The sequence below is a fragment of the Haemaphysalis longicornis genome, unplaced genomic scaffold (assembly GCF_048455015.1).
Source record: "Haemaphysalis longicornis isolate Haplotype H1 unplaced genomic scaffold, Haemaphysalis longicornis Haplotype H1 scaffold_4, whole genome shotgun sequence".
NCBI classification, from domain to species: domain Eukaryota; kingdom Metazoa; phylum Arthropoda; class Arachnida; order Ixodida; family Ixodidae; genus Haemaphysalis; species Haemaphysalis longicornis.
In genome coordinates this window covers 129,289,880-129,305,049 of record NW_027526361.1, presented here as the reverse complement: position 1 = coordinate 129,305,049, position 15,170 = coordinate 129,289,880, and the positions used below count along the sequence as shown (strand labels likewise).

The 15,170-nt window shown below is 45.3% G+C and overlaps 1 protein-coding gene across 5 annotated transcripts in view; it reads right to left on the bottom strand.

Annotated features, from left to right (window-relative positions):
- The window catches only part of LOC144179371 (thrombospondin type-1 domain-containing protein 7A-like), a 579,123-nt gene that overhangs the window by 207,388 nt on the left and 356,565 nt on the right, over positions 1–15,170 (bottom strand). For all 5 annotated transcript variants that reach the window (XM_077707698.1, XM_077707699.1, XM_077707702.1 and 2 more), the window contains one exon: positions 4,828–5,196. In XM_077707698.1, the coding sequence (XP_077563824.1) occupies positions 4,828–5,196 (369 nt within the window). The remainder of the gene's footprint in view (positions 1–4,827; positions 5,197–15,170) is intronic.

Below are 15,170 nucleotides of genomic sequence, written 5' to 3'. Positions count from 1 at the left end.
TACGCCTATGTTACAACATCAACAAACAAAAAAAGGGGGGCGGGGAGCGAGAGAGAGAAAAAGGGGTCGTGTTAACAATGCAGCATTCAAGGTTGCACCATGACTCTCAGAGGCTTGCGAGAAGAAACAGAACATGTCGCAACATGTGCCTGGTCCCAAAATTCTGCGTCCATTTCTATCTACTGGATTTCTGAGAAGAGTAAACGCAATAATTTTCACGCCTAATATGTGGCCCTGCAAAGAACCTGGCATTCAAGGGAATTTTCACTCGTATTTGTTCAGCCCTATGCCTCAGTAAGCGAGCGTGAAGCAAAAAAAAGAACAGTTTTGGTAGCCTGTATTATTTTGCTCCAACGGTAACCGGAAAAGCAGTCCTGTAATTTGCGACAACGTAACGCTCCCAAATGGACTGGGGAATATAGGGGGCAAGGGGCGACAATGTTTGGTATTTTGCGAAAAGGAAAACACTTCAGCAAGTAGTTCAGCAGATTGCTGTGAGAATCGGTGAAACATTCAAACTTACAAAGAAATACAATGCCCGAAGAACTTTCCGCACTATATATTCCTTGAAAAAGTAGCATCGAACACATTTGCAACCGTGGTGTGTAGCGCATACATTTGCGATGCGGCCTTCCAGCACACAATTACCAGAAAGCCTAAAATTGTGATGGAAACCCAGGCGAGCTTAACCTACTCGGTTTGAAGGGTTATGTGACAAGGCCCAGGCGCATTTCTTAATGGTGTTGCTTCTGAACAGTGATTTGCTTTAAACCGTGACCGTCAGGAAAGCTTTCAGCAAACAGATAATCAAATCCCCTGCATTGAGCTCACACTCAATATTATTTGTGGGCAGATGTCTTAAAAGCGAGCTAAATTTGCTGAATTTCTATATAATGGTAATCGCCCGCACCAGAAGGAAGCAGTTCTGCATTCTTGTGAGGGTTTACGAATGCCGGATGATAGAATAACTATTTCGAAAATATCCTTCCGTGTAATTCCTCGTGAAGTTCTGAGTTGTTTTTTTATATATATGTTTGGACCAGGTTTAACCAGCTTAAACGGTTCGGTAAAAGTTTAGCGCGGGATATGGCAAGTCGTCGTGATGGTCTCAGGGCCGTTTTTTTTTTTTTTTGCCTTGTCTCCGTCCCGGCCTTGTTTTACGCTGCTGGGTGTTTTGTACAAACACGCCAAATTTGATACGTTAGTAGGGCTATCCTTCACACAGTTTTTTCTGACGTTACTATAACCGTGTAGGGCTAAAACCTATCAATTTTCTTTGTGACGGCCGTCTTTTCTAACACATGGTGGGCTCGAAGTTTCAAATTCCATTTTAGCAATCATTTCGGGCAAGTTACACGGCCTTCTTCTCACCCGGTGAGCCTCTGATACCCAGCACTTTCAAAGCCCCAGGAAAAGGTGTGCCACCTGCTTTTCTTCATTTATAACCGTTAGGCTTTATCATCTATATGCAAGTTGCAATAATGTTGCCAAAAAAACTATTGCTTTAATAGAAATACGAGAGAAGTTTCGTTACTTGACGAGAAATGCCCTTTCACTAGAATATGCTTTCTGCGCACCACACGTTTTGGTGGTATTACGGTAGGTTCAAGCAGGATATCTGCTGCGTAACACGTATTGAGCAACCGAAGCGGCAGCGAATGAAAAAAAATCTTTGCTTCTTATCAGCTAGACCATCAGAATGCAACTTTATAGATAGCGTAGGTAAACTTATGTTATTCAATTGATTGATTTTGGTGTTTAACGCGCTGACGCAACGCAGGCGACCACCTAGGGATCTTTAACGTGCGCCGAAATCTCGTACACACGGGCGTTTTTGCTTTTTACCTCCATCAGAAACGCGGCTGCCACGGCCGGGAATCGAACCCGCGACCTCGTGCTCACCAGTACAACGCCATAGCCAATGAGCCACCGCGGCGGGCTTATGCCATTTAAACTTCGACGAAAGGCATAGCAATGGATGGGCAATTCATTTAAAAGCGGCGTTGCCAACACGAAATATTCAACACAGCTCCTCCGCCTTGCATAAAAACAAGATATTTGGTATAAACATAGGCAGAGAATAAAAAAAACTTAGTTTTGTTTTCCTTAAAAATAAAATGATTACCTAACACCGCTGAATAACAAAGTAAGTAGCAAGAAACAACATTTCTTTCTGGGCAGGCGGAAGCTGTTTTGAGTTCGTTTTCCGATTTTAAAAAACCCTAGAGGCTCTTTAGGGAAAACGTAAACTTCCTATAATCAAAGTTATGATTTCTCACACGCCAAGAATAATGAGGTGAACTTCGCATTAAATAAATATCACAGAAAGGCAGGTCCGGCGCACAAATGCTATTCTCGACGCGAAACCGTAGCGCAAATGTTGTTCTTGAAAGCAGTGCTTCCCGAAACGCCGTTCCATTCAAATGCATCGAAAACAATGAGGCAATAAGGCGTGGGTAAATTGAATTCCCCGCTGGTGGGGGGAGCTGTTCGTGAAGTTTCATCACGCGCAAAATGCGTGCGGTGATTGCGAGAGACTATTACGTCGAGGTTGCCAAACTAGTTGAAAGGACGCAAATGAGCTGTGAAAGCTTGGGAGAAGGTAAAATATATAGGCCTTCTTTACTGGAGACCACCGTAACACACGTTTTCCCCGGAGGGCCCTTGACTTTGGCCGCTTTCCCGAGTTCCCGAGATTAAGCAAAAGAAAATAAATAATAATAAAAAAAAGACAGCCGTCAAAAAATACAGCTGTTTTTACGTCACCGCTACATTTTGTTTTTCTTTTCGCTGCTCTATCCTAAAAGTCACTTTCATGCACTTTCCAAAGAAAATAGAGTTTGCTGCCCCCACATTATCTTTCTCGATATCTCAGCTGCCCTTGAATGCGTGAAAAAACCCAAAACATCTTTTTGGTGTGTTTTATTGAAGGCATCGGTGGAACGACCGTGTTTGAGGTGCGGTGACTGCCTGGATGGCCAAAGACTTGCTCCAATACATGATGTGAAAGAATCATTCGTTCTTCGGAAACAACGTTCCGGCTAGAAGTTAAATATTCCCGAGCCGATACCAAAGTGCAATCGCATATTAACAGCGCTTTCTGAATTCATGTGGCCACTGCACATTTCCGTGAAATTAAAAGCACCATGAAACATTCGCTCTAACTTTTGATCTCGTCGTCCTGCACCCCTTTGTTGCTGTCTTTTTCCGATTCTTTCGCCACCTTAAACGCGTCAATTTGAGGTCAAGTGCAATACTTGCGACACAACTGGTCATAGTGCTCTTTTTTTGTCGTGGTAATGAGAATTTTTAACTACCACCGTAATACCGATAGTTATAAAAAACGAGGCAGGCTCTACACGACCTACCGGCGACGACTTGCCTTTCACGCGTCTTCCAAGTGAGAAGACAAGAAGAAAGATTGATTCAACATTTTATAATTCACCCACATTTTTAACCAAATCCACTACGCTGCTTTTTCTATAAAAAAGTAGTAGATTGTAAGTGGGGTGGGTGTACGTCTCTTTTTACATGACTCAGAGTTCTCTGAAGTGTAATTATTTGCTTGTTTGTTTGTTTGTTTGTTTGTTTGCTTGTTTCTTCTTTGCTAACCTCATTTCGCACGATCTCTTACTTGTTGCTTTATCATTTTTTGTTTTGGCTTTCTTATGAAAATGTCCTCTGTTCGATTGTATACATGGACAAGTTTACTTACACATACGTTGCTGGCACTGTGTGTAGAGTTCGGCCTCCATAAGGGCGTATTTGCCGTTAGTCCGAGTGTCCTCTCGCTCAGAGGACAAATAAAAATTCTTTCAGTTCAATTCAATTCAAAAATTCGCCCCACCATAACAATACCGGAAACGGAACGAAAGAAAGGCAATAGTGTACATATATTGCAAACAAATCAATAAACAATACAAGCAACGAGCAATCAATCAATGAATATTTGAATTTATAACATTATGTTAGTGGCCTTACAGGGTAAAATTATACCCGATCAACCGCTCTGTCCGTGCATATTTTTTCTCGTTCTGTTCTCGCGCTCAAGGAAACGTCAAGGCTAAATATCTCGCCAGCAACTTACCTTGGGGTAGCACCTAAGTTTCACCACTGCTGTGCATTTGAAAATCAGCTTGTGACGCGACAAAGCATACCGGGAAGTTTGCTCGATCTCGTGAAAAAACGCATAAATGATTATTTTTACTACTTCTGAGTGTCCAGGTCTCAGTCCGCGCAATAAAGTGGTAATATCATGTTGGGCTAATATTTGCATGGTTGTTATTCTGAAAATACAACCACTAAATAAATAAATGAATAAATAAATAAATAAATAAATAAATAAATAAATAAATAAATAAATAAATAAATAAATAAATAAATAAATAAATAAATAAAAAATAAAATAATGAAATAAACAGATAAATAAATAAATAAAAAATAAAATAATGAAATAAAAAGATAAATTAAATAACATAACAAAACTTTATTACAGAAGGTAGACGCGTCGGTCAGCATGGGGAAAATAAATAAATAAATAAATAAATAAATAAATAAAAACCTGCACCTAGGAGAGCTGCATCAGGCCCACGTTGCCCGATTGAGCTCATAATTACATTCGGTTACTCGGCAAATGAAGCACATACTTCGGAAATGGATAAATAAATAAGAAAATAAACAAACAAAAAATAAAGTTGCCGACGAAGGAAAACGTTAGTAGTTCCACGGTGCAAGGGTCGAGTAACTCCATTTCGGACCCCAGCACACCGCCTTTCAATCATACCGAAAGACGCTCATAAACAGCGCGCGCGGGCAGAAGTCACTCACCCGGGTAGTACTTGAGCAGTATGTCTCCGGCCGCGGCGGCCGTGTGGTTGTCGGCGGCGTGACCAGAGCCGTCCATCTCGGCGCGAATGGGTTCGCAGCGCGCGAGGCGCGTGCCGCCACCACCGACACCGACACCACCACCACCGACACCGACACCACTGGCGGCACCTGCCGGAGGAGACACGGCCGAGGGGGACGATCCGCTCAGCTCGGGCTGCTGCTGTTCCGGGACTGGCGCTGGGGCGGCGGGCCCGACGAACACTGGCACGGTTCCGCGCAGGCAGGAGCACTGGCCCGACAGGGGATCGCAGCGCGCTCCGGCGGGGCAGGCCGGCACGCAGGGTCGCGGACGGCCCGAGCAGCCGCCTCCTGCAACACGCAGCGGCAACAGACCGACTCAGAAACGCCTCCCACACTAGAAGGGGTGGCAATCATTGCGTCCAACACCCCTGGGTAGGAAGAATGCACCGAGTAAAGGACAACATTTCACCAGACGGTGAGAGGAGAGTCGGTGTGCAAATCGACTCGCTGCCAAGACCGCCAATGTGCATACGCTAGTCGGCTTTACGGCCTTTTGTTATTTATTGAAATGCGTAGCATGTGGATTGGGCGAACCATGTCGGGTAATTAGACGAATGGGTAGTTATCGCCTTTTTTTTTTCAGGAGTTGGCGCCGAACGGGGAGATCGCTGTGGCGTATAGTTGCAACGCCGTAACAAAACCGGAAAGCTGGATCGTTACAGCTTATTAGCGTTTCTCGTTGCGCGCTCAGCGTGTTCGGGCTGAGCAGACGCCGTGCGGTGCTGGGAGATTAGAGAAAAACGAAATAATGCAACTCAGTGCAATCAAATACGGTTCAGTGGCACGTAGTAGGCTAACATAAGTAAAATATAACTTTGTTGTAGGCATTCCGCTTCATAGATGATCGAAATGCATTGCAGGTGGATGATAATCACTAGTAGAAAAAGATCAATCAAGAGGAGTGGCCAACATTTTGATGAAACAATTTCGCGTTGCGCGGAGCACAGCTTTTCGGCACTGCCGACATCCTAAGTAACAAATCACTTAATTCGGTTATGAATTTCGGAATTACTAGTACTTAAAGCTACAATTCTTCAGCGGCGGTAAGGTAGCACTCACCCAGAAAATATGTAATTGGATGATTTTCTTTGACGTTGACAGAATGATTACATAATTCGAAACGAAACGCTAGGACCTTCGTAAAGTCTTCCTAGTTGTGCAACATTCTAAAACTTTTGTAAAGCTCATTCGATCATCTCCTCGAAACCGCAGCAAAACGTTCAGGTAAAGCATCGTTGTTATAGATCCCCAGGTGGTAAAAATTGATCCGGAGCTCTCCACTACGGCGTGCATCATCGCCTGAGTCGCGTCAGCACATTAAACCCTAAAATAAATCAATCAAAGCAAATCATCGACTTGTAGCTGCAATTTAGTTTTCACATCGGCATCATCTTACAAAATCTTCGTAGAAACATTGTCACCAAATTCACAAAGATCAAAGTGTCAAACCGTACTGCGTATCGCTGTATTTTTCAACTGCTTCGGAATTTCTGCACTTATTTGTAAACATTTCTAGCGCGTCGGTCCGGTGGGACGAGTTAGTAAAACTTTTTCGCGATAATTTCCATCCACAGTATCTAGGAGGCACCAATAAGCAGCGGCACATCGAAGCAGCGCATTGGTTACTTTATTGATCATTTTCGACTGTTTAGAACTGCTGCAAAGCAGCTACGTATTTTATTTGCCAGGAGAATTTCTATTGCGAGATCAATATGGACGGCCCCGGAACTGGTCGGAACTGTTTTGGGCCGGTAAATAAACGGGGGCCACATGCAATGACAGTCATGGTTCTCGCGAAGGGTAGACATCCCTGACATCCGCGAGGGCGCAGGGCAAACACCGTTATTTTGTCTCGGTGAGCGGTATGACGTCGCAGCCTCAGCGAAGGTGATCTTGTTCACACGCTGCTCAAGCAGTACGCTTCAAACTGTATCACCCACGACTTTATCTTCCTGTTCTTTCTGACGTACAGGCTACTTCGTTCCAAGTTCTCGTTCCTTCTCAGTCAATATCCGTGTCAACAACTATCACTTCGCCAATGGGCCAGTGACTAAGCCCAGCACACAAATAGCTGAAGGGATGACAAGTAGGGTTCGCAGATCATCCATGAGCGGTCTATATAGGCTGAGGTTAGAGTTACCAGGCCAACTTGCGAGCCGCAAGTTCGCCTGGAGTAAATAAACACTTCTGATGGCGCTACCGCGAAGACCGTTACAAAAGTGTGCTTGGTGCGTGGTTTGGCCAAAGAGCGGGCGGCAATTCATATTTCCACTTACCAGTTCCTACGATTGCTTAAAAAGTGTACTTCTCTTGCAACATGAGTAAAATGCATCATAGTTAAGCAAATGTGACCGGGCAAGATATACTCGGGGCTGAATGCATATAAAGTGCCTTGTAATTTCCGGACTTGCAAACTTGCACTTTGCTGAGCACTGAGTGCATGAATACAAATTCGTAGTGGGGAAGCCTTTGCCACCCAAGTTCATACCCCTATACAGCGTGTTGTTGGGCTGGTTGATTAATTGATTGTAGGGTGTAACGCGCCGACGCAACGCAGGCGATGAGGTGCGCCGTAGTGGAGGGCTCCGAATTAACTTTGTCCTCCTGGGGACCTTTAAAGTGCGCCTAAATCTCGTACACGCGGACGTTTTGCTTTTCGCCTCCATCAGAAGAGCGGCCGTCGCAGCCGGGAATCGAACCCGGTTGTTGGGGTAGCTGGTTCTTCATCTTACAAGTAGAGAAACTCGGCGTACAGAGCAGGACCCGTCCTGCACCCTTTGTCGTAGCCCTGTCTTTTACGCGCAGTTTTTGGACTTATAAGATACTCCTTTCGAAACTTCAATCCGACAGAGCCTTGTGCCTCCCCACATCACTGCTTTCTTGTCTCCTTCAATGCGTGTCACCATCGTTGATTTCCAACTTGAAAACAATTACAGCAATCTAGCGTGCTGCACTGCCGCTACATCTTTGCGATGCGCTTCCAAAGCGAGATGGCCATGCTTAGTTTCTTCTGCGTTATCATGTGAAGCCCTTTGTGTAAATCTTATAATCCCAATCAGAGCCACCTTAATCATTTTTGTTATTTATAAATAAAAGTGCCTCTCGCGAGAGAATGACGTGGCGGCAGTAAACAAGAAGTAGGATTCTTCCTTTAACTGTGGTCACGCCACCCAAGTTTGAAGAATGCGGGGGCTGAGGATTCGGTAAAGCTCGTGAAACACGTTTTAAGATGTTTGAAATCATGTGGCAAAGGGCTCGCATTCACATTTGAGTTAAGTAAATCAGAATGGCATCAGTTCTTCGACATAGCGTTTTTTTTTATGAAGGTAAGGTAAGCTGGAGATACGATTTCCGGTGCAAAAAACCAGTCCTTATCTACGATTCAGCCCATTCCAAGAATGTGAAAAGGGGTACCACAAAAACTGCATGCGCACTGCTCCTACGAAGTCCGGTGACCATCAAGTTTCGTGTAGCCTTCAGCTCCAATCACGATGCCTCTTCAATGCTAACTTTCCCACAGAATTGTTGGCTTCCATAACAGGAAGCCAGATTAAAGATGCAAATTCAGGGAGCCAGGCAAGCTTGAATGAACCTTAACGCAAGAAAGCGCTGCTTGTGCTCGAGCCATAAGTACACAACCTGTAGCATGGTCTCAAGAAAGTGGCAGGAAGATGTGGCATCGCGGTTGCTTTTTTGGCGCGCAAGCTAGTACGTATATGCAAAATTGTGAACAAAAAACTGAAAATTGCAGGTGCACAATAAAGCACGCTACTCGCTTCGGTGTGGCATAGAGAATTCTACTAGATTGTGGAAAACGCCACGTCGTACAGACGGGACATTGCATTAATGAACGATTAATAGAGCATCCCAAGCAGTAAATTCATTTGCTCGGGGAGTACATTTGTCAGATCACGGCCGGCAGTGCCGTTGTACGCCTGACGTTCAGGTAGCAAGCGCCATGCGCAGCTTTAGAATGCAACAGCACAGAGAAATCTTCCAGGCGAATTGTATTAGCAAGAAAAATGACGATTGCGTGACCACATCCTCTCTGGCTTCGCACACAAAATAAAAAGCCTATCTACAGCTGCAATCACTTTCTCTGCGAAAGTTGCGTCATCCGTCTCTTTTTTAGCCTTTCTGTGCGTGTACATCTATGCTGCCGTTGTCGTTTCTAAGGGTCCTGTAGATAGCTAGTGCTCGTCCGCTATAACTGTCTCTTCTTGCGTCTCCGTCTTGTCGCACTTTTTACCATGTCGAAACCATGTCGACTCTTCGAAGGTTGTGCCTGCATCAATTCTCTGTTAGTAAGTATTCCCTGCTTATGTTCGTCATCGTATCATCGTGCCATCATTGTCCAAGTCATCTTTATCATTTTTGTTAATAATAAATAAACGTGTGGCTCTCGTGAGCATGAGCTGACATTGATAAGCAAGAAACAGGATTCTTCCTTCGACTAGGGTCACGCCAGGCAAGCTTCGAAGGGTGCACCTGCATCACTTGTTCATCGATCAGCGCCCCCGCCTCGCGTTCCCTTGTATACCTGCGAGCCACCTGCTTCTGTGCCAATTCTTTAATACTACCCACGCGCGAGCTCCTGTTGAGTGCTTTTTTTTACAGTGGTACTCCACGCACGTTTACTTGGCGCGATGTGTCCCATTCCTTGGCGTTTCTTCTGAGAGGACCCCAGCTGTTCACCCTGATCACGTTCTGCCGTGCTGACGCAGCAGGCAAACCAAACAGTATAATCTAGTCTCAGTGATTCGGAACAGTCAACATGAAGTTGAGGTCAAGACGATCGATGCTGTGGAAGTGCCTGAACTCTTTGTTGTCAGAACGTCACCTGCCGACGAAGATATTATTCAGAAATAGCTTTTTCACGATTCCACCAAGCCTGTCGGCGACTAAGTTCTCGAAACACTGGGTTTCCATGGACTCGCCCTTGCTGACCGTAGCCTTTTACACATGCTCTTTAAGCACTGATTTCACGTCTTAATCGGACCCCACTATTGGAAGCTCTAGTTCAGGAAAATCTAGTGCTTGACTTGCGATCTAGCTTGCGTCAAAACGGTTTTCGGATGTTCGTTGCAAAGCACATCCGGTGTTAGCGTCAGCACCGTGACTGAGGTCGTCTGTACTGCGAAGCAACGCAGCAGGACATCGCAGTTGCTTCCAAGGGCAGCCAGAGGTTTTATGGTCCGCGACCAAAGCAATGAGAGATCCCCCTTCACAGATCCGGGCCGTCAACCTCGGCAACTTTCATGTTGCCTTAAAGGCCTCAAAAGTGGCAAAAATCGAAGCATCTCCCCGCCAGAAAGCGACTGTGGGGATATGTGAGCATATGTGCCCTGCCCATAAGAGTACCGGTGCACGGGGTAAGTGAAGGCAAGTATTTTCCTAAGAAAGGCAGCACCTAAAACACCATCCGTACGCATCCGGCAGCGTACAATCAACGCAAGCACGAGTCGTCAACGCCCCAGCGTCCCAATCCAGGCAAGAGTTCGGCGTTGTGAGTATCCCATGAGATTCTCACGCATGAATCACTGCCCGACGATAGTGCGTCAGGAAAGGTCCGAGCCCACACGCAACCCCAAACCCATGCCTTAAGTGCTTGAAACAGAACTCAGGGGAGATAAGGCGTCCCGCCATTGAAGGAGAACCATTCATCATAGCAAACAGTCGTGTTGCGATGTGTAGCTCTCGCGATGCATTGACATCACTTTGAAGAGCTGCCTCTGAAATCCATTTGCGAGCTCCTTTATTGGATGGTCCTTCTTGTTTCAAAGGGTCTCAGTTCCGCGGAATTGTTCTTTGCTCTGTGGCTTACAACAGCCACCGGCGGCCAATGTTAACCCAGCACGGTTTTCTTCGACGAGGGTCTTTATCATCCTTTGCTGTGATATGTGCAACTGAGGCCGCGGGCTTAGTTCTTTGCTGTGAACGCCGTCATTCTTTGTGGCGCCCCTGAACTTTCAGATCAAGCCGTAGCTTTCCGTCTTGCCGATTCGTGTCCAACCTTCTCTTACGCATTCTCTCTTATTGGTCCATGTCGCATTCTTGCTGTCTTGATGCTGGACCACAAGACCTTCGGCGTTCGGAGGAAGACGTTGATGACCGCACATAAAATAAGGGCAGCTCGCACTAGCACAATGGTCACGATCCTAGCTTCCTCCACGTGCACGAGCGGTCCGTTTTCCAGCCGCAACTACCATATCTTTCCATCTGTTGCTTCCGCAAGATCTATTCCGCAGTTAATACTTCTTCTGAAGCTCTCACGAATTTGTAGAAATTTTCGAACAGTTCTTTGCGAAAACACAGACGTGGCATTTCTGTCAGCAATCGCCTCATTTTAAAACGAAATTACCAATAGTAGGCACTCTTCTACCACTTTCTCGAAACCCTGATAACCCAGTGGCAATGCACCTGTTTCAGAACTTAGGAGGCACGATTTAAACTTCCAATGAAGTCGAGTTTCTTTTGTTTGGGATTATTAAGGCGTGCTTGTCTATCACATCAATGTTTTGTAATGATTCGTGACAGCTTCCATTATAATATCAGGCTTGCAAAAAATCCTTATTTGTTAGACAAGAGCATCATAAACACGTAGTACTTTCTGTTTGATGTAAAGGTACGATTCTGGAAGGAGGAGCTAATCGTTTTTCTATTTCCAGCAGGTTTGCTTTTCATACGTTTTATTTGTGAGGAATATCGAGAAAATGTGTCGGTCCTCGAAGGAGTTTTTGAAGGCATCCAAAGCTGGTCTAAGACATCGGCTCAAAAGTTGCGGGCATGTCACGGGCTTCAGGCAATACGGCTCTAAAGCTATCTGGCACTATTAGCATTCCTACTTCAGCTTCCACTACAATCTTACACCCCTAGACACCGCAAATAGATGTGGAATAAGCTCATTCCAAAGTGATACAGACTACGAACAATAATATTACACAAGTTTCACGAAAGAGGCCTTTTTTCTTTCTAAGGCTCATCGGTCGTTTTCCATGCGAGGTAAATGTACAAGACTCTTCCAACCAAGACACTGCTATCGGCTGAGAGTATACGGAGTTTTAGTCCGTAACTGAGAGAAGATATTGATTTTGCAGTTTTAGGCTGCAACTATTTTGATAATCAACCGCTGTGTTCTCTACTCCCGATAGATGAGCGATTTTGGTAATAAAATACCATGAGTCATCCGCCATCAGGTATTTTCAAATGCAACTCATTTCACGCCATTTTCACGTCGACTGTTCTCAAGGCCATTGAGGCAGGTTGACGTAACCTTCTGCCAGTTCAGTTCTGATACTTCGTGCCACCAATTTCCAGTCTTATCCTAGCCTTGCCCTTCCATGTCCAACCTAGCTTAGGCATCATCTCTTATTGGTGTACCAGGAAACAAGCTCAATCAAGTGTAGTGTGTCAGACGTTCTTATCGCTTAAGAAAATTATCGTTCGCTTCCTGTTGCTTGCCCGCCTAATTGTCGTTGGGCCGCCGAAAGTCGTTCCCGCCAAGAGTTCTGCAGGTCGCAGTGCAATATCTGCAAGCGCAAGCAGTAAGCAATGAACGTATGCGGTTGTGGCACTCCTATACATACATAAAAAGGCCACGAAGACATGTCCCAGCGGCCAGACGACAACCTGGTCATTGTTTTGCGATACAGTGGCGGGAATATATCACTGCCCATTTACTAGCTTTGAGCAGTTGATTTGTATGCACGCAATGAAGAACGCAAGACTACTTTCCCGGCTGTATCGACATAGAATAAAACAACCGACAACTTTAGCCTAGGTGTCGGTGCTACCGATGGAACAGGGAGAATGTCTAGGATTCCTTCGTGATTAGAGGTGGAATGGTTACGTTAAGGTCGTGCTTTTTTCACTCCTATCCCTGGCTTAGTAGTACTGCCAGGAAATAATAAAGGGGGGAACGGCGCAAAGATCAGACACAAAACGGCCTAACCACAACTGAGTAAACCCACCCGTGGAAGACGCCGAGAGGAAAACACGCTGCCTTGGAAGTGCCGCTGTCCGACTAACTGACAGGTCAGTCTGACTGAGGCAGAGCATTGCATGTCGGCCATCCTGATTTCTGCGCGGATCGTAATTGCTTCGCTACTAGGAAACGAGCTCAACCAAGCGAAGTGTGTCAGACGTCGTTATCGCTTACGACAACTATTGCTCGGTTCTTGTTGCTTGCCTGCCTAATTGCCGTTTGTCCGTCACAGGTTGTTTCTTAATTAGGTGAAGCTAGCGTTCGTTACAAGACCATTCATTTCACTCGTATTACCTTCCTGCAAGCAGGACGCAGTAGAATATCACTGTGCGATGCGCGCAATAAAAGAAAAACTGGTAAACATGAAGACGGCTGTGGCTGAGAACCGTTGTACAACAAGCGGCTTGCGCTCTGCTACAGCCCAGCTAACTGAACGTAGCGAGGACTGGCTAAGTATCATTAACTTGGCGGCAACGAGTAATTGCTACCACTCCGTGACATAAGTTCTGCTCAAAGATTTGTGCTTTCGTACGTTCTATTACTGCTTTATACTGGACTTCGATTTGCGTTCTTGCAGTTAACACTGGACATTTGACTCGTGATTCCGCCATTGAATTGGAATTCAGGGCTCACTTATTTCCTTATAATGAGAAGTATTTTTAGCAAACTAACGTTGCCCGACTCCCCAACTTTCACTTTATCTGCAGCACTAAATTTCTGCGGCGCGTTAGGGGAAACTACAAGTGTTTTGGGCGTTCAGGCAGCAACGTCAGCGAAGGCGATTTCGCAGAGCAAGGCGGAATGAAGGAAGCGGAGAAAGCTAATCAACACCACACAGTACAAAAGATTATGACCAGAGAATCGTCCTGTGAACCGACAAAAAGACTAAATTTTACGATGATGTTGATGTACCTAAAACACACTAATGTCTCACATCTTTTGGCGTGTACGAGGATGCTTAGGGTTTTATATAAGAAATTTCACAAATCAGGGCGTCAATTGTAGAGGCGAGAAGATGAATGAATAAGCAAGGCTTTCCGAGGTTCTGGAAGAAAGAAAAGTTAATCAAACCAAGCGAGGGTGAAAAGAGGAAGAAGGCGTGGAGCAGGTTGCAATGCGCGGTCGGTGTTCGGGGCCTATTTCTGTGTAGCCTATATCTGTAATGCATGGCTACTTGTGTATAGAAACAAGCAAAGGAAAGGTCTCGCCAGCACATTCAAAATGCCAGCACGTATGTTAACGCTAATAGTCGGTGGCTGTTGCAACCAACGCCACCGTCGGACCAGCGAGGCTCTAGAGGGCGCTAATTTGACAGCACTCCCAATCGACGCTCGCGCACCCAATCTCAGTGAAGCCGCGTTTCGAGAAAGGGCAATAACACAAAGTGAGAAGCCATCAAACTTCATTGCATCGCTGCGTTGCTCCATACACAATCGACCGAAATTGAGCTCTCGCCTCACCACAAAATGAGCGTGGTAACAAAGCAGCTGCCTAGAAAAGGAAATAAAGTAAGGGGAGACAGCTCACTAAGTGCAGCGCTGAGGTAAGAAAATTGAGGGAGCGTAAAGTGGATTTCGTAAGCCCAGAATGGAAGTGGTTGAAAGTCTCTGCGAGACGCCTTCGTCCTGCTATGACATAAATAGGTTAGCAATTACGATGACTGTGACGATGATGATGAAAGGTGTGCGGGAGCAGCTTTGTCAGCTTTTTTGTAGAAAAACGTACTGTATTTGAGGCATATTATTGCGCAAATATTCCATTTTTATTCGAAAGAGGCAATCGCAAAAACTCCGTCACAACTTCTTTGGTTGTAAGGGCATGATTTTGGGCGTTTTTACAGACTGGTATTAGGGGCACCAGGCGGAGGAAATAAAGTTTATAACGGCACGTAAAATTACCCGAAACTGCATCATGTGTTGCGGTTTTACAAAACTATTTGGAGCGGAGAAATAACTGAAAACTTAATAAAAGTTGATGGCATAAAATTTTAAAAGTCCCCGTGCGAAGGAGACTATTTTAGCGCGGTGGAAGCAAAGTTCTAGGCTGCGAACTCAGAACTGATTAGCCCGCCTTTTCAAAGCTTCGGAAAGCGATATTCCGTTCCAGGATAGTAATAACCCCTGCACTGCTAGTGGGATACAGAATGTTAAATTATGCGCCCCCATCGTAAACTGACCTAAAAGATACCAAACCACCCTTATTACGGAAACAATGCGCAGAATGACTTCATAAAACATATAGTAACAAACAGCAACGTGTTTTAGGAAACAAAATTAGC